The sequence below is a fragment of the Rhipicephalus sanguineus genome, chromosome 4 (genome assembly GCF_013339695.2).
Source record: "Rhipicephalus sanguineus isolate Rsan-2018 chromosome 4, BIME_Rsan_1.4, whole genome shotgun sequence".
Classification (NCBI taxonomy): domain Eukaryota; kingdom Metazoa; phylum Arthropoda; class Arachnida; order Ixodida; family Ixodidae; genus Rhipicephalus; species Rhipicephalus sanguineus.
This window is the reverse complement of record NC_051179.1, coordinates 76,476,434-76,489,324: the sequence shown is the minus strand read 5'-3', so window position 1 is coordinate 76,489,324 and position 12,891 is coordinate 76,476,434. Positions and strand designations below refer to the sequence as shown.

General features: G+C 47.6%; 2 protein-coding genes across 2 annotated transcripts; both read left to right on the top strand.

The window, feature by feature from the left end:
* The first annotated feature begins 733 nt into the window (after window positions 1–733).
* Window positions 734–1,568, top strand: LOC119391305 (ubiquitin-conjugating enzyme E2 Z). Its single transcript, XM_037658986.1, has 2 exons — window positions 734–1,317; window positions 1,364–1,568. The coding sequence occupies exons 1-2, from the start codon at window positions 734–736 to the stop codon at window positions 1,566–1,568; spliced, it is 789 nt and encodes a 262-aa protein (XP_037514914.1).
* Window positions 1,569–3,468: 1,900 nt separating this feature from the next.
* Window positions 3,469–4,290, top strand: LOC119391304 (ubiquitin-conjugating enzyme E2 Z). The gene has a single exon (XM_037658985.1). It carries the CDS (start codon window positions 3,469–3,471, stop codon window positions 4,288–4,290), a length of 822 nt encoding a protein of 273 aa, XP_037514913.1.
* Window positions 4,291–12,891: the final 8,601 nt, after the last annotated feature.

The window sequence follows — 12,891 nt, the reverse complement described above, 5'->3', positions numbered from 1 at the left end:
CCCTTTCTCTTTCCCCCGGCGTAGGGTAGCCAATCGGACTGCTGCCTGGTTAGCTTCCTTGCCTTCTCCCTTTTGTATCCCTTCCTTCCCATAATCTTATAAATTTGTGTTTCATTTCTGTTATATTTATTATTTATTTATTGCGATCTTATGTTCTCTTATTTAAGGATTCCTTTATCAGTCTACCCGATTCGTGGCCAATACCAAAGTCTGGATTTGTGCCACTGGTTCTAAAATTTACATCCGCATCTACGTCATAATCATATGTAAAGAGATAAACTGCTGTCATTTAGGGTTTCTTTCATGGGACACTCGGACTGGAATATATGCAGTGGTGTACTGTAACAGTGGTGTTTTACAGTGGTGTAAAAATTCGTACGCAAGTCAAACCGATTGAACAGCTACATCAATCGCTAATAATTTTTAGCTTATGGCCTTCTGTCATAGTGATTTTTTGGTTGTTTGATTGTTTTGAAAGTTCACACAAGATAGTTCATTTAAAATATAAGATTTATTAGGAATAATTCTTCTTTCGAATTGACGCCTCAACCTCCAAAGGGATTTGAAAAAAATTTAAGGCAATATGATCCGCACGACTATTGGCCGATCCCCATGAGTGGGTACGTTCCAATCATCCCAGGATCTTTATCACCATCGTCATTACTCCTCTATTGGGCAGGCTAGAGGGGGGACTGAACTTGCTTCTAACAATTCGATGCTTACTTCCTCAAACATGTACCACGAAATCCCTTTCCCCGTGTTCCAAATGAAACCACCAAATTCCTGGGACCCGTTCGAGCACCAGGACGAGCAGCCCAGTCAGCAGTGCCTGCAAAGGGTGAGGAAGGACATCGTCGACTTCGTCGCGCATCCACCGCCGAGGATATTCATCTCCCCCGTGGAAAGCGACATGACGGGGATCGACGTGCTAATTCTGGGCACGCCGGATTCGCCGTACGAAGGTGGCGCCTTTCAGTTCTACCTCAAGTGCCCGCCGGACTACCCGCTGAGTCCGCCCCGAGTCCGATTCCTGAACACGGACGAGGGCAGAGTTCGATTTCACGCGCACCTCTGCGCCACGGGCAAGGTCTGCGTCAGGACCCTGGGCACGCTGCGCGGACCGGGTTGGAACCCGACCCAGTCGCTGCGGGGCACACTAGCTTCCATCCAATGGCTGTTAGGTGCGCACCCGCTGTACGCGTTCAGGTTGCAAGCGACGCGACGAGAAGTCGCGTCGTACGACATCTTCGTCCAGTACGAGACGATCCGGGTAGCCGTGTGCGACCAAGTCGACGCGGCCCTCAGGGAGGACGCCCGGTGCCCGCCGACCTTCAGGAAGGTCATACTGAACTCGTTTCTCCAGTTGCTACCGAAAGTACGAGAACACCGTCAGGGCGCGGCTTCATCAGAATGGCTGGAAGTTGTGGGACCCCGTCGGTTGCAAGTACACCACCGCGCAGTACGAGACGTTGCTGACGCGACTGCAGGAACTCAGGGACAAGGTCCAGGAGCAGAAGAAGGCCGAAGTTGTCGCGACCGCATGCGTGGCTCCTGCGGCCGAGGTTTAACCCCAGAACTCGTCGATGGTTTGTGCGCTGTGTTACCTGCAGGACTTTCGTAGTTTAAGTATTATTGCGGCTTCCTCGCGGCTTCGTCGCCCGACCATCGGTTCAGTTCTGTCTGGTCAATTCCCGAATAGACTTCCTGCAAAGTTAGTGAGCCTTCTGTCTTCAATCTATGAAGCTTTGGGTCGTGCAAAGACTGACCACGCCGGGTTTATGAGCAGGTGCGCGCGCGAGAAAGTAACGACTTTGGCGTTTTACGCGTAGTGATATCAGAACAGGACAGCACAATCGCTTGACTGACCCCGCTTGAACTGACAACCTCCCGTGGTGTAATAAATTAGAGTACATTCATGAAATAACGGTATTCCAAACATGACCTGCGTACGTGTCCAATATAGCCAATATTATAAGCATTGTTAAATTCGAAACTACTTTAAAATAGTTGAATACTTTCCGTGCTCGCCATTTCAAGTCAAGCCAGATATCCGGCACGCTAGTTTTCATTCATCTTGTGCAGTAGTGAATAAAACGGTCACACTGTCATTAAAACAAGACATTAAAAAATATACATTGCTAAATTTCGACGTTCTCGCACTGCGCAGTCGTTTAGTTCTTGACAGAAGCGATCACCACCAGGTATGCACTGCGCTTGTTTACGTTCCAGATCTACGATATGATTGTAAGGCACGTCGTATCATATCTCATCGTGCTTATCGTGTACAGGTGTGCTTCCTCGGGTTCTGTTAACGTGTATGCTCGAGTCCAAGTAAACGTGTATCTTTTTCACTTTGTCCTACGCTGAATGCGACTGCCGCGGGCCGCGAAACGAACCCGCTTGCTCGAACTTACCAGAGCAACACCTATATATAAGCTGCTATGCCACGGCCGGTAAAAGTGCTGTGAACATGCGGCCAAACGAAGGGCGTATTCATCAGGGGCGTAGCCAAGGGCGGGGGGGGGGGGGGGTTGGGGGGGTTCAAACCCCCCCGAAATTTTTCAGTTTTGCTTGCGTATATATACACGCACACATACAAACGCACGCACGAACATACATAAAGTATGGTTGAACCCCCCCCCCCCCCGAAAAAAATTTATGGCTACGCCCCTGGTATTCATCGTGATAACTTCTTGCCAGATACGCTGTTAACAAACGCCTTTGGAAAACGTTGCCTTCAACTGCCGATTATTCAACTGCCAGGTGGAAGAAAGCTCATCGTGTACAGGTGTACTTGCGACCACAAGCATTACGAATTTATTACGGTGTCGCTGTAGAGTGCTTGACAAGCGCGCTCGATTGTAGCGTGTCGACGCTACAATCGAGCACAATGCGAGTCAGTCAGCACACTCAGGTGGGTCAGCCTAAGCCAGGCTTACTAATTGCAGTTCAGTTACATGGTGTATCATTTGATTTAGTATAAGCGTTTTTCGCGTTTTAATGCATAGAGTGCTATTTTCGTTATTTACTATCGGCATGATTATGTCTTCATTAATATCTCCCGGTTCGTGGACTAGCCCCCTTAGTGGATTGCGTGCGTGACAAAAGTGGAATTAACATCATAATCATTATCATCATCATGAAAGCGCCAATCGCTTGTGTTGAGTGTGGGCCACCGTTACTGAGGAGAAGATGAAGAAGAGAAGGAGCTTCTTTTTTAATTTCATCGAGCACCGAAATTTTCTATATCACTTGTAATATTTATGTTCTATAACCTCCCTTAATTTAAAGTTCCATAACATTTTCTAAATGCACTCAGTTCTAGGCCAATCCCCCTCAGCGGGTAGGAGCCACAGATATAGGTGAACAAGCACAAGAAGCTCTGCGCCATCGGACGGGAGCAGCGAGAATTGACCTCGCGTATTCGTCAGTCTCCCCTGGCCGTCCTCGGACATCTTTCAGGCAGAGATGGCCAACAACTGGGACCCATTGAGCATCCAGCACGAGGTGCCGAGCCCGATGTGCCTGCTCAGGGTCAAGAGGGACATCGCCGAATTCAACGCGCAGCCACCGGCGAGGCTCTTCATCTCTCCCGAGGAAAGCGACATCACCCAAGTCCACGTGCTCATGATCGGAGCGCCCGGTTCGCCGTACGAAGGCGGATTCTTCCAGTTCTTCCTCAAGTTCCCGCCAAACTACCCGCTGAGCCCGCCTCGCGTTCGGTTCCTTACCACGGACGAAGGTAGAGTCCAGTTTCACGTACACCTCTACTCCTGCGGCAAGGTCTGCGTGACCACCTTGGGCACCGGTGGCGGACCGTGTGACTGGAGCCCCGCCCAATCGCTGTCCAGCACCCTGGTCTCCGTGCAGTCGCTGCTCAGTGACAACCCATACTACGACATATTCAGCGTACAACTTTGGAGAGGTGACAGCGAAAAGTACAACACCCTCATCCAACACGAGACGATCCGCGTGGCGGTGTGCGAACAAGTGGAGGCGGCCCTCAGGGACGACGCCAAGTGTCCGCCGTCCTTCAGGAAGGTCATACTCGAGTCGTTCCTCGAGTCGTACGGGAAGTACGTGGACGCCGTCACGGCGCGGCTCGATCAGACGGGAACGCCGCTCAAGTACTTCGCGTTGGGCTCCGTGAAAAGGATCGCCGAGTACGACGCGTTACTGACCCGACTGCAGAGCCTCAAGAGCCAAGTCGAGAAGAAGAAACAGGAAGAAGAAGCAGCAGCGGCGGCTGCTGCTGCTCAAGTAACGTCATGCGGGCCGGGGCACATCTGAAACGGAATTCGAATCAAGCGCTGCCGTGGAGACCAGCTAAATTTCTTCTAACTGAAAAGCATGACATGACGTGAAGTGAGAAATTCTCTTCCAAAAGTACTTTCCAATAAACAGGAAAAAGTGCATCACTGATTATCTTTTGGTTTATTCATCTGGTGTTCCATCCACTAACAACTTCTGCTTGCATAGGTGCTGTGAGGGACATTATTGGGGCTGCCTAACGATTATATCAATTACACTTTAGCTGATTCTATCATATACACTTTATACCTCAGATACTTCTTTTCGCTGTCCCTTCATAGTGTTGCGATGTCATCGCAGTAGGACACATGTCGAATACAAGGTGCAAGTTCTATAGTACCCCATTGCACGTTGGTCAGTATTTCCGGCTAGTTCAAGCATGGAGCCATTTCCAGGATTTCGGGACATCTGTGCGTTTCGGGAGATCTGTGCCGAGGCTGGCGGCGGGAACGGTGCCTTGGCGTAACTGAATGAGAAATAGGCGATAGAAAGTCATGTCTGACGAAAAAAACTTGGAGGTTGCTTGAGCTTCGCCTTCAAGAGTAAAACGCGATAGCGTAATCGGGCCCCGTACACATTGCCTTCCGAAATGCTATAGCCTCGCCTCGGTTCTCGGTACATGCATCAAGTGCCGTAAGGAAACGAAGGAACTGTGCGCGTAACATTGGCCGTTTGAAATGATGATGATGATGATGACGATGATGCTCCTAGGATGAATGGCACCTACCCACTCAGATAATCCTAGAATACCTACTGCAAGTGCACTTGCTAAATCCCCACTACGCCATAATTCTTCCTTTTACCGATTCGCAATGTACCCACTATACGCGTCCGGGTAAGGCAGCACGCGCACCAGCCCATCTGCCCACTTTGTTCATGCTGTTGCGGATGATGATAATTAATTATGCCTGTGGGCTTTGTCATTGGTAGGCCTTTAAACCAGTCACACTCGTTGCGCAACTAATATGTTTTGACGCCTGGTAAAATTCTGCGCTTCTGCCACGCAATATCATATGTGTTCACGACACCACTCGAACTATTTAATATTGATATAGTGTCTTTTTTTTTTCGAACCAACTTCGAGCACGGGCGTAGCTCTTTGATAGAACAGCTGCTTGACACACGGAAGGCCTGGGTTCGATTCCCACTCGGGCCGAGGTTGTTTTTATATTATATTTCCATCTTTCTTGATTTTTGGGTCACGGACAACGCCGATTTTTCGCTCACAACCAACGACACCGACACCGACACCGATACCGCAATTTCTATGAAGCGAGCTCTTTAGCGCTGTCGCGTTGAAAACTAGTTATCAAAATCGACTCCCGGTCCTCTATACGACAGAGACCCACTGAAACATTCTGGCGAAATTTCAGTATCGCACAACGAAGCGCGTGGATTCCCGGTACAATTGAACACGGCCTTATAAGAGCCACACGGGCCGCATTATAAAATATTAAACATTCTGATATGGCCACGTACTTTCTGCCACGCAACTGGAATTTCCCGGAATGTTGTGACAACGCAACTTCTTGGTATCGCAGGCATGAACCTCAAGGCTATACCGCGAGTGGCTTTTATGCGTATTCTTCAGGTTTCATCGTTATGCTGGGGTGCCGTTCTGGGGTGCCGGGGTTTATAAAATGGTGTTTCTTTAAGTAACGACGTCATTTTGGCGATGTATTCCAAGCGGTTAAGGATAACCGTGGCGTTTCATTTGTCAGCAGCCGTGATTATAACACGCTGGCCCTGCTGAAGCCCACGCAGAGCTTTCTCCTCAGGCGCATGCACGCATCTCGATCTTCGAAACTTTCGAAAACCTTCGGAAAGACTTGGAGAGATACGAGTTTATTGCTGTATACGAGCTTTCATCAGCTGGTTGTCTTTGTACATTATAAAACAAGGCAAGGCGTGGTAACGCGGACACAAGAGAACAAGACAACAGTTCTGTTGTTCATCTGCCTTGTTTCCGTGTTTACTATAGCGTTACCATCTGTTACGATAGATCCTTACCAGCTCGTTTCTGCGGTATAGCAGGGGCGTAGCCAAAGGGGGGGTTGGGGGGGTTCAAACCCCCCCCCCGAAATTTTTCAGTTTTGCTTGCGTATGTATACACGCACACATACAAACGCACGCACGAACATACATAATGTATGGTTGAACACCCCCCCCCCCCCCCCCCGAAAAAAAATTCTGGCTACACCCCTGCGGTATAGTTTCCCTAGGCGACAAAACGAAACAAAACAAAACTGAACAGTGATACCACTTTGGCCGCTGCCGCGTTCATATGCTCAGTACAATCTACTGTATTTTCAATCTATTGTGCACACTGTAAGCCTCTCTCATATTGATGTGCCTTTCTCTCTCGAATAGAAGCCTCCACGCAATGTAGCAATGAACGTGTAATGTGCAACGTAACTGTAATGTTCAACGTAATGTAACGATGTAATGTTCAACGTAATGTAACTGTAATGTACAACGTAATGTAACGATGGTTGAAGTGGGAGGCCGTCTGATGATCCTTCGCTTCAGCACTGCTGATGATTTGCAGGCACATGATTTGAGGCGCTCCAAAACTCAACAAACGTTGTTAACCACAACCACCTATTTGCTATTGGTTATATTACAAAATCTGTTGCTGCCTACACCACAGTTGACAGGACACGAGTTCGACGGTCTGGCTGTTCACCGCGTCATTTAACAAGACCACCAACATGACGTTTCTCACCTGTCGTCACGCAGTGTTAAGCATCGCAAACAACTTCAACAAATTATTCCAGGCGCTCCATAACACTACTCGCACCATACAGGGTCCAATGATGCGAACGTTAATTCGAAGATGCATGACCTGATTAATCTTACTGTATTTGCATTTCACTTTACACTTCGGGGAAGTCTCTTTGCACCGGTATACGACTCGACGATGTCACTTATCGCTATATTCGTGGATACAACGTTGCAACAACACAGAGCCATTGGCCCTTCTTACACTCCCCCCCCCTCCCTCCCTCCGGATGTGTAGGAATGTATATACAGCCTCCTCCGCCAGCTGCCGTACGTAACAACTATTTTCACTGCACCGTACAGCCGGTTCGATAACCGATTCGTCTCTACATGTTGCGGACGCGCCGCTGAACGCGACAGTTGTTTCGCGCGATACCGATTAGGATGTCAACCCCGTTGACTCCGCCGCGCGAACCTGTTTATGTACACACGTGTCCGTTTTATGCGGCCCGTCGCAATCGCGGCCTGCGGCCATAGCTGTTTACGTGTGCTCCTTGATTGATGGCGCCGAATCACCCACGGCGCCTCTCCTGAAAGCTTTACGAACTGCGCACTCGCGAAGCGGCGGATGTGAAACAAACCGCTCTTCGCAAAACACTTATTGCAGCTGCTGCTGCTGCTGCTGCTGCTGCTGCTGCTGCTGCTGCTGCTGCTGCTGCTGCTGCTGCTGCTGCTGCTGCTGCTGCTGCTGCTGCTGCTGTTGTACGACTTAATAGAGAAACGAAAAGGAAACTCAGGTCTGTTCGACGCGGTCACAGGAACGTGAGGTGGCGGAAGGCCGTGTATCGTTTCCAGTGAGAAAAAAGAAAGTGTATGCCAGGCTGCCATACGTACGGAGTGTTCGATATAAAAAAAAAATATCCGAACAGAAATGAAGAAGCAGAACCAACATAAAAGTGAAGTTTGGGAGAAAGGTGCTTTCTGGCTAGAGATTTATGCGAGCCAGGTGGTTTTTCCTGAAAACTGCCGCGCAACCGCTACGTTGCCGAGAAAGGGATAGTCCGTTTGCGCATGCGTCCATCTTCCTGTCATGAAGCGAGACATTTGTTACGGGGGTTCTACACAACAGGGCCAGCGCATCGGGTTGAACTGCACAAAGATGCATCATGGGAATGGAAAGGATTGTCCAGCTGGACTCTTCGTTTCGTATAAGAGTCTCTGCGTGTAAGTGCTTCGGTCCACGATGCACTCAAGTGATAACTTGATGATTTTTTGTATACTTTCTTTGAGGAGACCCGTATGCACTCTCGGTTAAAAGATGCCACTCTTCGGGCACCCATTGCCCGGCCCGCCCTTCATCAGGAGGAAAAAGAAAGTGGGCAATTTAAAAATGCAAGTGAGGTAGGAGAAAAAAGGAAAAAAAAGAATTGATTCAATCGGGTGCTTTCTCGATCGCTTACTTGTGAAAACACAGGTAGAAACGCGCGATTCGAGTGATAAGAAAAGGGTCAGTCTCCTTGGCACGTCGCTTTCGTGTCTCTAAGGCCATATATCTACTCCGGCTCCCGGATAAAGATACAAAAAAAGAAACAGAAGCAAGTTAAGCGCTCTCTCGAGAGAAAATTAACTGCTCTCTCGAAAGCTGCACCTCCTCGTCTCGCTGTCATTCAGCGCCTCGCTATCTACCTTATACACACCGAAAGCTGCCGGGTTTTTCTTTTTTTTTTTGTTAGTGGCCTGTGCTAAGTACCTGACAGGAGATACATCGACACGCACGTCAAACAGCGTCAGGACGTGAAGCTACTTCAAACGTATGCTTAGGATGTCGATATTGTAAGCACGATTCGCATCACAATGGGGTATATCTTTCACCCATCGGTATGCCATTTTTTTTTTTCCTGCAGCAAAGGTATAGACTTTCTTTTTCCTGCGCATTCAAGAAAAAAACTGATTCACACAGCGTTTTTTTTTTTTGTATCCGTATAGAACTGTTACGTATCCACGTGACTATATTCAGTTTCAGTTTATTCAAGTTATACACTTAAAGTGAGCAATATCAGGTGAGGGTTTCGGAGTGTCAATACTCAAAAACCTGACCCTCGGTACAGCAAGTACCACGAAATTGTATAAGTGGCATAGACTTACGGAACAGCAAATTATGGAGCAACGAAGGCTATGAAGCATACATGAACAAACATAGAACAAGACTAAAATACAATGAGCGATATCGTTTTTAATGAACGCTCCGCATATTTCTTATACGCCTACGCTGCACATTTTTATCGTCATGACACTTGATGCGCTAACTCAACATCTGGGAGGTGAATGCGCCCCGTATACCACTGGTGAGAACTGAAGCTGTAATGCCTTATATTCTGCGCGAACGCTCGGTGAATTTCGGAGCTACAGTTTCGTTATGTGATACCTTTGGTGATTGTTGAAACACTGCAGCTTCATCACGATATCACGATATGACATGTGTATGTCACACTTGAAACAGTGCCTGTGAGCGGCATAGGTCGGCAAAAATTTTTGAACTCACTCAGACTCACTCAAGAAATATATTTTGCTGTGAGAGTTCACTCGGACTCAGATTCACTGAAATTTTCCTCAACCGAACTCACTCGGACTCAGACTCACTAAACTTTTTCTCAACCGCACTCACTCGGACTCAAACTCACCAACATTTTGCTCAGCCGGACTCACTCAGACTCAGACTCACGGCTTGACCTGAGCCTGAGAGAGCCTGAGTTAGTCGACTCATGAGTCCGCTGGCATTAAGTGAGCTATTCCGATCATGGTGTAAATGCTCTTGAATGCCATTATCTCAAATAATGGGTGCTCTGCGATACGCCTTTGGGTCTTGTACCTTCAAATACTAGATTTCAGGGGTTTCAATCTACTAAGGACGTTTTCACAGAATATGCGACTCACACGACATATTTCTATTAAGAAACTCCCGTGAAAGAGTTGGGAGGTCATAGCACCTCCCTCCCCCCTTACTCACGCCTCTGATCAATAAACACTGAGGTGGTGCATGAACGCTAGTGCGTTGAGGTGTGTGGGAATAGATTCGAGTACAAACGTGAGCCGATATAAGGCTGATAGTAATGCAGATAGCTGAGTGGGTAGGATCATGCTCACTCAGACTCACTCATGAAATATATTTTGCATTTAGGGCTCACTCGGACTCACACTCACCAATATTAAATGCGAAGCATTTCTTATCGAACCTCTGGCACTTTGAGCGTTTCTATCTACGTATCTATCTATCTATCTATCTATCTATCTATCTATCTATCTAGCCGCCTACGTCTGGGTGCTCTCATGATCGCCTCCTTAACTTGGTGTAGACCAAAATTTGCATGGGAGGGTAAGAGGATTTTACGAATATTATTGCCGGGTCATGACATGAATAACGTTAAAACCCTGTCGCGTACGTCGTCAAACCCTTTCCACTAGACACGTGTGGCACATACCCGTTTACACGGGCCGCGGCGTACGGGTATGCGCCGCAGGTGATTGACAGTTAATATCTACCCAGGAAAGGCGAGAACAGACATTGGTAAATTAAATGCTAGAGCGTTAAGGAAAACCAACATCGGCAGCGTTGACTCAACGAACGGAAAAAATGAAAATTACGATCCCAGCAGGAATCGAACCCAAGCATTCTGCGTGGCAATCAGGTATTCTACCACAGAACCACGCCAGGTCTATAAACTGGTTTGGAAAAACAGCCTACGCAGGCGTAATATCGGTGCAACATCAATTGTGGTGGTGGTGCTGGCTATCTAATTTTACAAGAAAGCAACAAACACTACATGATATTCCTACTATGTGTACTCCTACGATACAGACGATATATCAGGTTAACGTCTGTGGTTTCAGTGTTGGCTCAGCTTTTATAGCAGTCTCATAAGCATTACGTTTGTATTCCTATGATTCAGCAAGCTATATTGAAGCATTGCTCGAACCCGGAGGAATACATTAACGAAAGTTACATAACCGCACCGTAAAGTGCACTTCGTCCGCCAGAACGACGCAGTGTCCTCTTCATTTCTTACGGGGCTGGGCGATGGCCTCATGCTGACCGAGGATGATGCCAGATTGATTGACAGCCGCTTTGTAGACTAGACTACGTAGCCCACATACGCCCAGGTAGTCTACGAATACGACAAACACCATCCACTGATGTTAGTCTACGTAGCACTATCCAGGCCTACATACCTCGACGGCCTATACCTCACCAAGGCGAAGGGTGGTTTCAGCTTCCGACATTTTGCCGGCTCTGTCGACAGACAATTTGTCGACGAAATGGCCGAGGCATCCACGAATTTCAACAGCTCTACTATACCACATACTTCACTAAACATGGAACCCTCTTCACCACGATCACAACCGAATCCTGTAACAAGTCATGACCAGCTGCTGGTGCTCACTGATCACGGTGATGATGCCCTTTTTCAAGAACTGTCAAGAACTTCTTGCACACATGCACATGGGTTCGTGAAACGGGCGTGCGTTCTCGGGACACGTATAACCACTACATATCAGCTTACCGCTTCTGGTGTTGGTAATACCCACGTTGCCATTGGCAGCGTTACCCGACCGTAAACAACTGGTTATATAACACATATGCGGCTCTTCAACATATATATGTGTTCGTATACAATTTATACAAATCTTTAGCGTCATTTTGTAACGTGTCGCTAAGTAAACAAAATTACGCCACAGTCACCTACCCGCCGCATGCTTCGCATAACGTCGACTCCCACGGTACGTGGGATCTGCCGAATTTTTCCTCAACCGGACTCACTCGAACTCAGACTCACAGCTCGATCTGAGTGTGAGTGAGTGTGAGTGAGTCGACTCATGAGTCGACTCATGGTGAGCGGAAACTCTATTTGGAAAAGGTGCTTCTACGTCGTTCAGAAAAGATGGCAACAATTAAAAACACTATGAACTCTCCTATACGGGTGAGCTGTATGTAGCTGTATCCGAAAAAAATTGCTGCAAAGCAGCAGCTACACATCGTGACATTACGTGTCTAAAAAAAAATCACAGCATATCCACGGAGTGAATGATGATGAGTGGGCGAAGCTGCGGAGGTTCATCGGTAAACCGTGAATCTTCCGTGAATTCTGCCCAGTACATCATCACCGACGTGAGATCGGGCGCGTTTATACTAAAGGTTCGATGAGTTATGACGACTTGCAGCTCACTTTAATTTTACATGTACGCTGTGAATTTTCATTGTTTAGAAAACCATTGCTATAGAAAACATCTGGCGTCTTTCGTTAAGCAGCTGGCGTCTTTTCGTTTTGCTTTAGAAACATCTGGCGTTCTTTCGTTTTGCTTTTAGAAAACATCTGGCGTCTTTCGTTGGTTTATTTCATCAATCAACGGCGTTTTGAACAAAATTTTTATTGTTTAATCACGCACAGGAGAAATCTGACCAGGAACTACCTTCGAGGTAAGCAATGGCTGCTAATGGGAATGAGAGACAGAAGAAGTCGGATTTTAGCTAACAATTACACTTCTACTTCTACTAACGTCTCCTACTGGAACATGCCAATGGCTGCTAATGGTGAATGAGAGACAGAAGAATTCGGCTTTTAGTTTACGCGCACGCTGCGAATTTTTTATTGTTCAACAACGCACAGGAAAAATCTCCCACCGGCACCATCTTGGAGGTCAAGATCTGGTACTAGCGTCACGACTGCTTACGCACTACTACTACGACTACGAGGGACGAACGGGTGCCGCCTTAAGGAGCTTCGCCCCTAAAAATGAAGACGACTTAGTGTGCTCTGTATTCTACAACGGCGGAGCAGTTATTAAAGACGATAGTCTTTCTTG